General features: G+C 38.1%; 1 protein-coding gene across 3 annotated transcripts in view; it reads right to left on the reverse strand.

Annotated features, from left to right (window-relative positions):
* The window catches only part of ITGA8 (integrin subunit alpha 8), a 196,557-nt gene that overhangs the window by 87,431 nt on the left and 96,448 nt on the right, over window positions 1-12,678 (reverse strand). For all 3 annotated transcript variants that reach the window (XM_005564711.4, XM_065520345.2, XM_065520346.2), the window contains exons 14-20: window positions 12,091-12,136; window positions 9,228-9,335; window positions 4,066-4,121; window positions 3,508-3,662; window positions 2,115-2,252; window positions 1,555-1,622; window positions 50-197 (exon numbers count right to left, since the gene is read on the reverse strand). In XM_005564711.4, coding sequence (XP_005564768.3) covers window positions 50-197; window positions 1,555-1,622; window positions 2,115-2,252; window positions 3,508-3,662; window positions 4,066-4,121; window positions 9,228-9,335; window positions 12,091-12,136 — 719 coding nt within the window. The remainder of the gene's footprint in view (window positions 1-49; window positions 198-1,554; window positions 1,623-2,114; window positions 2,253-3,507; window positions 3,663-4,065; window positions 4,122-9,227; window positions 9,336-12,090; window positions 12,137-12,678) is intronic.

Genomic DNA, 12,678 nt, shown 5'->3' on the forward strand with positions numbered 1-12,678 from the left:
CTTCAAAAATATACTTAGCTCTTGACTTCAAATAATTTGCAGGCATTACCTTGTTGTTGCGTTCGATCCCAACATAATCTGCCTCTTCTGGTATCATTACAAAGAGTTCAGCTTCATATGCTCCTTCCCCTTCATTTCTTGCATTTATTATGAGCATAAGGTGATTTTCATCTCCAATGATTACCTGATGCTTATCTCTAAAAATGCAGTTTAGAAAGAAGTATTAGGTACTCTACTTCTTGGCTTCATGAATATTTTATTTAAGGATTTATTAAGGAGGAAAAGAAAAATGGCAAATGCAAAAAAAGAAGATGGACCATCATGAAGAGATGGTAGGAAGAGGCAAGATAATCATCTCTGGGTAAAAAGGGCAGGAAAACATCTAGTAGTGTGTTGGTAAATGTTTAACAACCAGTTCTCAAAAAAAAAAAAGTATTGATTTATAACATTTTCAGATTCCAATGGTGTAAATCCATGCACCATGGTCAATTTCAAGTTACCAACATATTTAACAATCTACCAACAAAATTCCTGCAAATTTAACATTTCACTTACAAGCCAAAATGAAGCAGCTTCAGCACTTCACTGAAAACATACATTAGGAAGAAAATGGACAATGAAATAAAAGGAAGAGAAGTGGTTTAGAAAGTAAGAGGGAGAGATTAATGCAAAGGAAATAATGAGACGGAAGAAGTAGGCAGATACGATAAGATCTTAAATCACTGATAGAGGATTTCAAGGTATTTTGAAGAGACGTAGTTCACTTAGAACTGCAAATCAAACCAATATTTGGAAATACCTATTGCACTTTTTAACCTTACTCAAAGCGATTGCCTGTGAAGTTGGTAAATTATGAAATCTGGGGGAAATCCCTCTGAGAAGTTACCAAGTACATTCCAAACACTGGCAGGGAGATAGTTCCTGGGAGGAAAAGGAGAACAAATCTGTTTCTTGACCATAGGATGTTTTACATCCTAGTCCATGTCTTCCCGTAACAGAATACAGTGCAATTTCCAGTGCTGGAATGGGGGCGTCCATTACTGGCAACTGTGAAGCCCTTTGATTCTTTTCAATTTTGTGACACCTTCTGCTTTACTCCATAGAGTGCTATTTAAGTATTTGTTCAGTAAGTCAACATTAATTTTGTTCTGACAGTTTTAAGGATGCCTTTGAGTCATGGGGTGCTGAAAAAAAAGTTTGGTTGAAGGTGTAGATGGAACTTGCCTGTCTGAATCCTTTGTCTACTTGACTGAGGCAAGTAAATATAACTCGAGCCACCCCATCAATAAGTTTACTTTCAACAAAAACTTTTTTTTTTTCCAGTTTTGCTGAAAGATGAAATGGCCCAGGCAAAATCTTAGGGTGTGTCATTTGACACCGATGCCAAATAACTGACCCAAACCACAGGCTAACCCGAAGTGTAGCCAAGCTCAAGAATTTCATGCAGCATACTTTTGGTGGTCATTGGAAGTGTATACTTTCTCCAGAGAACCTTTAAATAAATACCTGTAATTCCATTACATAGAATGCACACATTTAGTTATTTAAACTTACGGTCTAGCTGACAGCTTCAAGTCAGGAACACACAGATTGTCTTCTCCACAGTCCACCAGAATGTGAGCCTGTGTTGTATAAACACACATCAGGAACAATCCAGGAAAATCTGAATCACACCCTTTTTCTTGAAAATTCTGAATGGTGCCACAAACGGAACCAGAGCTTTCATCTCACTATGCATGACTCTACCCAAGCCAATAGCCTACATTTCATGGCGATCTCCCAATATAGGCCACTTTACATAATAGCCCAATTCCAATGCACTCCGAAATATCTGTAAAGAATGCAACTCTGGCAATGGCTTGAGGATTACAGGCTGTATTGCTTCCATTACAGCCACATTTTGAACAAATTAAATCTTGGTTGCACAAGAGGAAAGGCTTCCGAAAAACACAATCATGCAGTGTTTCAGGAAACATGGTAGGAAAACTCCCAAATGTTCCGTGGCTGCATGCAGAAATAAAAATGAAAGGAGCTGGCTTTAGTCTTAAAGCCATAAGGACGACACCCGAGAGAGCCTGCTTGAGAAAATACCGTCAAAGACCGCAAGGACTTACCTGTTCACTAACAACATTTTCCCTGTAGTAGTTCAATATTGGTTTCACTTCCAGGCCTTCCTTAAAGGTGGATTCGTCCAAACTGTAATTCAAACTAATGTTGATTGGAGATAATTTATCTCGGAATTCAGTTTCATCCTAGGAAAAATAATCACAAACTCAACAGAGGCTCCATGAAATAGCTGCAAGGTGTCAGTCTGCAAAAGTCAGGCAACACTGGAATTTACTCAATGAAAGTGAATGATGAAATAATTATCTTTGCAGCAGGCTTAGATGGAGGCTGATTTATGTGGTATATAGTTGCCAGCATACCTAATATACGTGCAGTGATGAAATCATTTAGAGCTGCAGTTTCATTGAAACATGCTTCTGGAGCCAATCTTTGGGTTCTCCAGACCTTCAACAACTCATGCAGAATTGGTCAAGTTGCAAAGTAAAAGATTACACTTGTATACCATAAATGTCACAAAAACCACCATGAATTTGGACTTTTGTTTTCGTGAGGTTGCCAGAATTTATGAGTTCTCTCTTGGGGCTCAGAAGAAGAAAACATCTTGATTCTCTTCCTCTCATCATCTTTTTAAGCCCTTGCCTGTATGAACTGCAGAACACCTTCAGGACATTTGAAGTTCTCTTGGAAAAAGAAACAGAATTCCTTTAGTAGGGAGGGGTAAGTGCCAAACAGCAAGCACTAAACACACGGTGGATATGTCACCCTTCAATTGTATGCCAATCAAGGGTCAGGTATCCAACTTTTCATTCTTGAGTGTGATTGTAATCTGTGATCTTCCCTAGGATGGTCCTTGCTAACTAAACCCCCTAATGGAAAAGAGAAATTGAGACAGTTATCACAACCTCACAACTGGCAAGGTGAAGATAGGTAATTGTGTTATAAATAATTTTACTTTTTAAATTTCGGTAGGTTTTGAAGTCACTGTAAAAATACATTACTTTAAAGAAGATAATTATAAATTACTTCTAATAAAAGCTTTGAATGTCTAAATGTTTTCCTGAGTTGGCTCTGAAATGTGCATTGATAAAAATCTAACAAGACATACTCACATAGGAGAAAAATTCACATAAATTACGTTGCACTTTTATGTTTTTTGGGGAGGAGGTGGGTAGAAATGAAAACCATGTGAACTGAATGCCATTATAAAGATTTTGTTCAAAATGAAAAGAAGCCTTAGAAATTAATAGCAACACATCATCAGGTTAGTTGAAGTCAGGGTCAAGAGGAGAGTATTTGACCCTAAAATAAAGTTTCCTGCTATGAAAATGAAAACAGACGGATGGGGGTCTATGCAGACAAATATGATGGTTAAATGGAGAAAAATGGTTGGAATTCGGATATGAAAGTGAGTGGCCAGAGGAGTCTTTCTGGCATACTTACTCGAAGGTAAACGATGAAATCCCGGCACTGGTGGGATTTCTGCCCTTTTATCACAAGAGGGAAGACACGATGAGCCTGATGGTTATCAAGGAAGAGTGTCCGTTTAATGGCTCCTTTCTGTTTCAGGGAATCTAATTGCACCTCTGCCATCAAGACTAAAGAACAGAAGTAAAGTAGAGAAAAAGTATTCAGTGAACACAGTGCTCTATCAGAGAGATGAATTTCCATTTCAAGTTGCTTATTCAGGAAACATTTATTTTTCATAGTTGAGATCAAGCATGATAGATGAACTGGAAAAATTTTATAACATACTCTCCAAGCTAAAAATGTTTTATAATGGTTTTATAAAAGTTGTCATTCTCCCTATAATTACATGTTCTTATAAATAATAGTATTACCAAGTACTGAAGTAATATTTATGTAGAAGGTTCCATATATGCAATAGACATCTTGGTATTCCTCAAGGGTTCTTTCATTTTATATGGTCTGTGCAGAGAAATGGTTACTGTTCAACTTTCTTAGTATAGTATAAGAATGTAAAAATGAAAACGTGCTTACCTATTGTGTTTGAAATGCTCTGGCCTGCGACAGATGCACATACTCTTAAAGAAAAGCTATAGAAAATAATAGTCAGTAATTTATTGGTTAATAAAGTTTTGAATCTAAAGTAGAAGCCCTCCTTTACCTCATCCCAGATAATGAATATCATTTTCTCTATATATTTCTAATTATACACACACACACACACACACGCGCGCGCGCACACACACTCACCCCTTCTACCAGTTGGTCTCAACACTAATACAGTTAAGACAAGTGACATTATCATTACATGGAAGGTAATACTGGAAAATAGTACAGGAGGTTAACTGATTTAATCAATTGCTCAATTAATCAATTCCTTGTTGCTTTTATTCAATGAATACAAGTGAGTATCTTCCATGTGCCAGTGAGAGAAGAATTAGGCAGCACAGCAAGAAGATAGCTAGAGGTAAAATCTGGAGGTGAGTAAGAATCTGGACCCATTTGAGAAAATTGAAGAAATTCAGTGTAGTCGGGGCACTGAGCAAGATGGCAAAGTTGTAGGAGACAAGGCCGGCTTGGTGGATTGCTGAGGAACAGGGCTTTGAAAGTCATGCTAAAAAATACAGATTTAATCTTCAGAAGCATGGAGCATGTGGTATGCTTAACTTAAAAGACCCACTCTGCTTGGAGGGAGATGGAATTTGGCAGAACCTTGCTACAGTTGGGGTAAGACTAGAGGTAGAGACGAGAAGAGGGAGGGGAGAAAGAGAAATAGCAAGCTTAGCATGGCTGTCTCAAGCTAGGTAGGCACAATGATACAGGAATAAAGACAATCAAGAGAAGGCAGATGTCCATGAGAGACACTTTGGAGTTGTGCCTTGAACACGTGATGACTACCATTCAAGGCAATGTCTGCACTGGCTTGTAGGTTGATCTGCACTTGGCTTTGGTCTGTGGCTACAGATGGAATGAGAGATGGCTGACTCCCTGGCTGCCTTTGCTGAATGAATGTGCTCACCTCTCCCTGAAAAATTCCAAGCCCTAACAGCCATCACTAGAGATGGGGCCTTTTCTCGTTTCTAGGAAAGTGAAAATATAAGAAAATACTTAAGTAGGGTTTAATGACGATCATAAACTTTTTACCAGTAAAATACCATAGTATGATTTGGGTATTTCTACAGAATTCAAAGGGAGTAAATAATCCCCAATCATACTTTAATTCTGTGTCAGTTTCCTGTGTCAAATATAATGAAAAAGTGTCACATCTGGGATTCATCTATCTACCATGACCTCAGTCAACGTCTCCCCTCAGGGTAAATAATTTGCCACATACCATTAAGCCAAAAGTTTCCTGAAATGTCTATGCTATTATAAGTGTTTATTCCGCTTCCCCAGAGAAATCACTGATTCCAACTCGCTTCTGCTTCAATTAGAATTATTCAAGAAAGACGAAGAATTAATCACATCTTTCAATTTTGTAGTAAACCTGGCTTTCAAAATTAGAATTTTCCTGTGTCCAATCTTTTTGGAAGTATTTGGGTGTATGTTCAAATCGGCCAATGATCTTTTTTTCTATTCATCATTAACTGCGTAGACATAGGCCAATAAAATATATTCCTATTTATAATGAAATTATCAACATATACATTAAAATCATTTTAGATATAGCATGTTTAATACAAACAATTCAAATTCAAAAGCAATAACAAATTTTTAAAAAGGAATAAAGTTATGCAAATGAATATCTTTTTTTTTTCTTATGAGATGGTGTATGGTTGATAAATGATGTTATCAGCTAAAGGGTTACTATTTATTTATGAGTTACATGTCAGTATAAATCTCTGTTTCTTTCTCAGCTCTCTCTGTTATCTGAATATCATCAGCAACTGGATGACTTAAATTTTTTTTCATACAAGTGTAATATCACTGCTACAATGTGCTGAATTCTCAATAATAGTACTCCAACCTAAACCTGCCAGTTCATAGATCACTTTAGTGGAAAAGAGTCTGTCAAGTCATAATTTTTCAAACACTCTGTTCTGATCTATAAAGAAAATTTCAAGATTTTACAGTAGTGCATTGATGTGCTCATTCTGAATTTAGAAAAACATATATACTATATTATATGTAAGCACACATACATCATGGGTCATATAGAGTATAGAATTAGGATCACTTGAAGGTCTACGGCTAATTACAAAGTATACTTGGGTCATTAGGGAAAGCTGTAAACTTTGATTAAATTAGAATTAAAATTTCAAACTAGAAATATTGGGCATTTTCACTATGGCCCATTAGTCTAAATAGGTCTGATTGGAACAAAAAAACCCATAAAAACAACCCAGGTCCCTTATTACATAAGTTCTAAATTAAACTGTTTATGGACAATGCTTTTGATATGGCCAGAAGGCAGGGCGATATACTACATGATCTTCTGAGGCTAGTCCCAACCCAAGCATGGTTGGAATAATGGTTCTGCGATGTGACTGTGCTCATAGCAGTCTATGATGAAGAGAAAATGAGATAAAGGTGAAACATGATTTAAAAGTACAAAGCAATTCATTTTACATTCTCTTCAGTTTTCAATCCTATTTCAGTGATAGCAAATAGCAGGTTTCACATAGTCACTCACATCCGACAAGTTTTTTAAATCAGGTTGGACAAGTGGGTAATTACTCACGTTTACATTTCTAAAATGAAATATTGTGCTAGTTTTTCCTTTTTATAAATGGTTAGTCGCCAATTATATTAATATTTATTGAGCTGGCTTTTCCCCCCTTTTTCTAACTTAGAAATGCCAATTAAAGATAGTCACTTTATAAAACTACACTGCTGTTTGAAAGACACAGAAATCCACATCGATGGAAGTGAAGAACTGTTTGCCAAGTAGAGTTTATGTGATAGTTTTCAGATGTGTGATATAAGATTATATCAAATACAGACACAAATAACAGCAGAGAAAATCAACAGAGACCTTTCAATCATTTTGGAAAAACTAAATTAAGTTCCTAAAATAAAGAAAAAAGAGAATCAAAGAAACACATTCTAGACTGAATCAGCTGTTAACTTTCTGTCTTCTGAGACTCTGAGGCACCATTCACAAATTTTGCATGTGAAAATAAGACCTCTTCCAGAAAAATGTATGCAATAGAAACAAATATAATTGTAAAGGGATATACATTTGTCCACATAACAAACTGCACTTTAACTTAATAATACGATTAAATGCAGTAAGAAAATGGCTCATGAAAAGACAGACATTTAGACAGACATTTTCTTGTTAAAAAGTAATATTCTTTCCATAAAACCAAACAGAACTATTAATCTGGTGAAAAACAAAACAAAACAAAACACCAAAACTTCAATCTCATAAAAACATCCATTAAACTAAAACCCCTTAGAAGCAAGTATCTATTTCAAAACAACAACATTCTATATCAGAGTGTACCACATGTGCTTATTCAAAGAATTCAGCTTAGAAGTCCATTCTGTTATGAAGGTGTGAACATGAGCCTGCTTGGGGGAAATACTGAAGTTTTAATACTCATGAACAAGTAGCAACTCTCACAGTTCATTGTGCATTTAATCATGCATGGGTAAGGATAAATGCTGGCTCTCCAACATATTTTCTCAGATCAGGTTTTCATTATACTATTTTACGACTTTAAACCATTTTAAAATGTGCCCAAGGCATTTTCCAGCTCTTTTCAGAAGCAGTTAAAGAAGAGGACGTGCTCCCACCACACTCCCCAGCTCCCAGCAATAGGATGTTTTTCAAAGAATTCTTCAGGGTCCTCTAAGTCCCCACCCTCCACCCTTAAAAGCTTTGACTCCAGTATGAACTCCTGTCAAAAGGCCATCAACAACATGTTAAAATTGGCTGGAAATAACTTCTCTGGGTCAAGAGTGGTTAGTTCTGCAATTCTGACATTCTCAGAAACCAAAAATACTGTCTGAGTTATACCACGTCTCCTGAAAAATAAGGGCAAAATATTAAACACCTCAAGGATTTGTTGATCTTTCAGAGGGTATACCCTGAAGGTATTAACCAACGTAGTGACTTCTAACCCTGGAGGACCTACGTATTGAGAAACTAAGTGGTATTTTCTTGAGCTGTGTTACAGTCAAGTTCCATCTTGTACTCCCATCAGATGGCTGACAAAATTCAGAAGGAACACTTTCAGAAGCTGGCTGATACAGCTGTATCAGCCAGCTTCTGAAAGTCCAAGCAAAGCCTCCATCATCCAGGCAAAAGGAATAATTCAATCACTATTCTTAATGATGAACACAAAAATACAGTTTATGGCACAAAAATCTTTACTTGTATAATGTGTTCCTTCTATCTAGTTGTGCATGCTAAGTTACAAAACTGGTATCTGTTGTCAGCATAGAAAACCCAGTAAATTAACCCGGTAAATTGACTAGTTAGAAAAGGGACATCGGCTGGGCATGGTGGCCTATGCCTGTAATCCCAGGACTTTGGAAGGCCGAGGCAGGCGGATCACCTGAGGTCAGGAGTTCGAGACCAGCCGGACTAACATAGTGAAACCCTGTCTCTACTAAAAATACAAAAATTAGCCAGGCATGGTGGTGGGTGCCTGTAATCCCAGCTACTCAGGAGGCTGAGACATGAGAATAGCTTGAACCTGTGAGGTGGAGGTTGCAGTGAGCGAGATTGTGCCACTGCCCTCCAGCCTGGGTGACAAAGTGAGACTCCATCTCAAAAAGTAACTAAATAAATAAGACATTATATGAGCCTGAAAAGCAGTATCTATAAGCATACGCCCAAAATGTAAGAGTGTAGGTATTTTGTTATATTTTTACCTCGGTTAGTGTTTATTTTAGCACACCAAGAATCTAAGAGCAATCTCCAACATTTGTTTCACTGGGAATTTCCCCAAATGTTTTTACACTTCTCCTCTCACCTAGAGCCTGCAGATTAGAGAAGTAGCCTTTGAATGGTAAGTCGATAGCCAAAGATCAGCACCATATCATAGGTTCTCTTGAAAGACGAACTCCTTGCTACTCAAACTTGGGCCACAGACCAGCAGCAGCAGCATCTCTTGAAGCTTTTTTCGAGAAATGCAAAATCTAGGCCCCACCCCAGACTTACTGAATCCAAATCTGTGTTTTTCACAAGATACCCAGGTGATGTGAATTCACATTGGAGTTTGAGAAGCACTGGACTAACTCACCAGGCTGCAAATGTCACAGAGTCTGGAATCTGGCAAGTTTTATTTTCAAGATTGACAATCATTGGGTGCAGCAGAAGCTGGGCATCTACAGTCACAACCGGTCTTGCTCTGCAGGGAGAAAATGCAGGGTTTGTTTGAATAAACCACAAAGGTGATAGGCAGGGAGAAGCCCACTTCACTGCATACTGAACTCAGTAGTAGACAGAATACTTCAGAGGCCATTGCCAACATTCTTAGCATTTGTGCCAAGAATTTTGCTCACTAAATGAACAGGTGAGTACCACACTCAGCTAATTACCTCAAAACACATCTGGAAGCACACAAACACAAATAAAGAGTGCTGTGGGTCTGTCAGGCAAAGTTGCATACACAAACCTAATTTCTTGATGAAGTGGGCCCCCAGTATTAAGGAAATATTGCTGTGAAATATCGCTTGCCATCTGCTAGCATACCTACATCCGTATCTGATGAAATACATCATCTTATAACCATTCGTGTTTGTGAGTACTTGAAGTCTGCAACTTTTCATTGGTAATTTTAATTTTGTGAGTACTTAAAGTTTGCAAATTATCATTGATAATTTTTAAATTTCCATTGATAGTTTTCAAGCTGAGCTTTGCAAATTTAGCTAAATACATGAAGGTGGGTTTGCAGAATAATTCTGTACATCAGCCAGAGAAGTGGTTCTCCATCTTGACTGCACAATATAATCACCTAAAGAGCTTTAAAACAAATTCTATGCCCAGGCCCTGCCACACCAACTGAACCAGAACTTATGGGGTAAGGATCAGACATTGGAATTTTAAACAGACTCTCCAGATAATTCTAATAGGTAGCCAAATTTGAGGAGAGAGACTGATAGAGCATAAGTAATTCAATTGCAGCCACCCAGATGAGAATAACAAAACAAAAAAGTATTAATAAATCATGGGGGAAGGAAATGGAGCAGATTTTAAAGCTTCGTTCCAAGATATGATCATTGGAAGCCAAAGTCCCCTAATGACAGGGAGAAATGAAGCCATGTTGGGTAAGTTTCCCCCCAACAAGAGGAACGGCTGTGTCTCAGGGCAGAATGGGTTTACAGCACTGCTTCAAACAATAAGCAATGGGCCTGCCGGGATTTCTCCTAAGTTCCTTCATGCCACTTCTCTGTATTTTGTTACATAATTTTGCTTTCAATACTGTGTTAGTTCCACTCCTTGGAAAAGCAGATGATAAAACGGAACTAGATATGCAAGAGATGTACTGGGGTCAAACATCTATGAGGAAAAGTGGGGAGAGAGTGGAGGGGGCTGGGAGTTCTCATCCCTGGAAGGATCAAGGGAAGGACAGAGGACTGGATAAGAAAGTTCTGGCCTGGGCAACGGAGAGTCCTTGATCCAAATTTGCCCATGAGAGGAGTTCCATGTCTTGCAAGAACAGGTCTGCATTTGTGTTCTTGTTGTGTTGGCTAATTGTCTTGGAGCAGCTCATGGAAAACACAGCCTTGGCATGAAAGTGGCAGATTGAAAGCAGAGCAGCTGAGCCCTATGCCCATTCTGCTGCAGCAGCTCTGAATGGTATACTCCGCGGCCACCGCAAACCCAAGCCCCATACTTCAGACACCTCGAGGGTTTCGACTGTCTGATTCTCTAGAACCTTAAGTGGGACATGGTTGGTACAAATCAACCCTCTTTGAGTTTGTCTTGGGACTGATGAAGGAGAAAACTTACCTATTTGAGAAAACCTAACCTTAGAATCTCTCTGGGAGCCGACTACGTTAGCACTATGCACCTAGTACACCCAGGTATGCCCTCGCCCTTTTGTCTTGATATTCTAACCTAGTGTCTTGAACTCTCATAAAACCTTTGTTTGTTTGTTTGTTTGTTTGTTTTTGAGATGGAATCTCTCACTCTGTCTCCCAGGTTGGAATGCAGTGGCACAATCTCTACTCACTACAGCCTCCACCTCCCGGGTTCAAGTGATTCTTGTGCCTCAGCCTCTCGAGTAGCTGGGATTACAGGCGTGCACCACCATGCCTGGCTAATTTTTGTATTTTAAGTAGAGATGGAGTTTTGCTGTGTTGGTTAGGCCGGTCTCAAACGCCTGACCTCAAGTGATCTGCCCACCTAGGCTGCCCAAAATGCTGGGATAATAGGCATAAGGCACTGTGTCCTGCAATAAAACTTTTTTTTTTTTTTAAAGAAGCTAAAGTTGAGCACCACCTCTCTCCCAGTTACTATTCTGTGTACGCCACATGCATATTCTCACTGAATCCTTTGAACAAAGGTAACCTTGTAAATATTGTTTTTATCCTTCTTTTACAGACCAGAAATCTGAAACTCTGAAAGTGATAAGAACTTGCCCAAGATTACAAGTCAGTGAGTGTATGGAATGTCCAGGCTTGGAATCCATAGCTATTGTATTTGAACTGTTTTCAATACTTGCCTTTGGAGGCTACCAACTCCTGGAATGTTCTATTCCCTAACTTAGTGTGCAGTTTGATTATAGAAGCCAGGATAAATAGTAACATTCTTCTACCCTGCACCGCTTATTTATAAGCGAACATTTCAATGCATTTCCAAAGCAAAGAGAATAAATCAAATACAGTAAGATCTAAAAAGTGGGTCATTTTATATGATCTGCTTCATTTTCATATCTTATTTAACATTATGTTCGTAAAATCTGGAAGTTTGGTCATGCAGTATGAGAGTAAAAATGCAAAGAAAAAAAAGAGTGAGAGCAAAAAATACCTCTAGACTTTAAAAAGAGCATCTAAGTATTCACCAGAATAAATCACTGGAATGTGCTCTTTAAGGCAAAACTAACAAGAAAATGTATTTGAAACAATGAGAAAAACATTTGAATACTATCAAAAACGTACCTGTAAACAGCGACTTTTCCTGTTCCAAATGCACCCACAATCAAATCTTAAAAAGACAAAAACACAAAAACACAGAACACATGCATGAATCATACAGAAAAAATTTACTAAGTTCAAAATCGTAAGTAGCACATAGAATACCCCTACGTGCTGATGGTACGAGAGCCACAAAATTAGAAGAGATGTCACACCTTTCTTAAGACATTTTGGAAAGGATGTTGGAGCTTCGCTATAACCAACTTGATAAAACGTCCATCCGTAGATCTCAAACCCCTCTGTGCTTAGGAAGGTCAATTTCTAGAAACTCATTATCGCATCACTTTTCCTATCCTCCAGGTTCAAGGCACATACCCCCAGGGAAGGAAAAGAGGAAAGTCAGGTGGTGAGTGTCTGCTAGGTACCAGGCTCACTATACATTTCCTGTTATCACTCTCACCAGCAAATACCCTATGAGGAAGGATTGTTAACCCAGAAGTGGAACATTCTGATTGTCATTTTGACAAACATTTGCTCTTTACAAATAGTGTGGGTGGTGAGTATACTTCTGGCAAAGCAATCAGTAGTATATAAAATAACTAACATATTATA

This window comes from Macaca fascicularis, chromosome 9 (genome assembly GCF_037993035.2).
Source record: "Macaca fascicularis isolate 582-1 chromosome 9, T2T-MFA8v1.1".
NCBI classification, from domain to species: domain Eukaryota; kingdom Metazoa; phylum Chordata; class Mammalia; order Primates; family Cercopithecidae; genus Macaca; species Macaca fascicularis.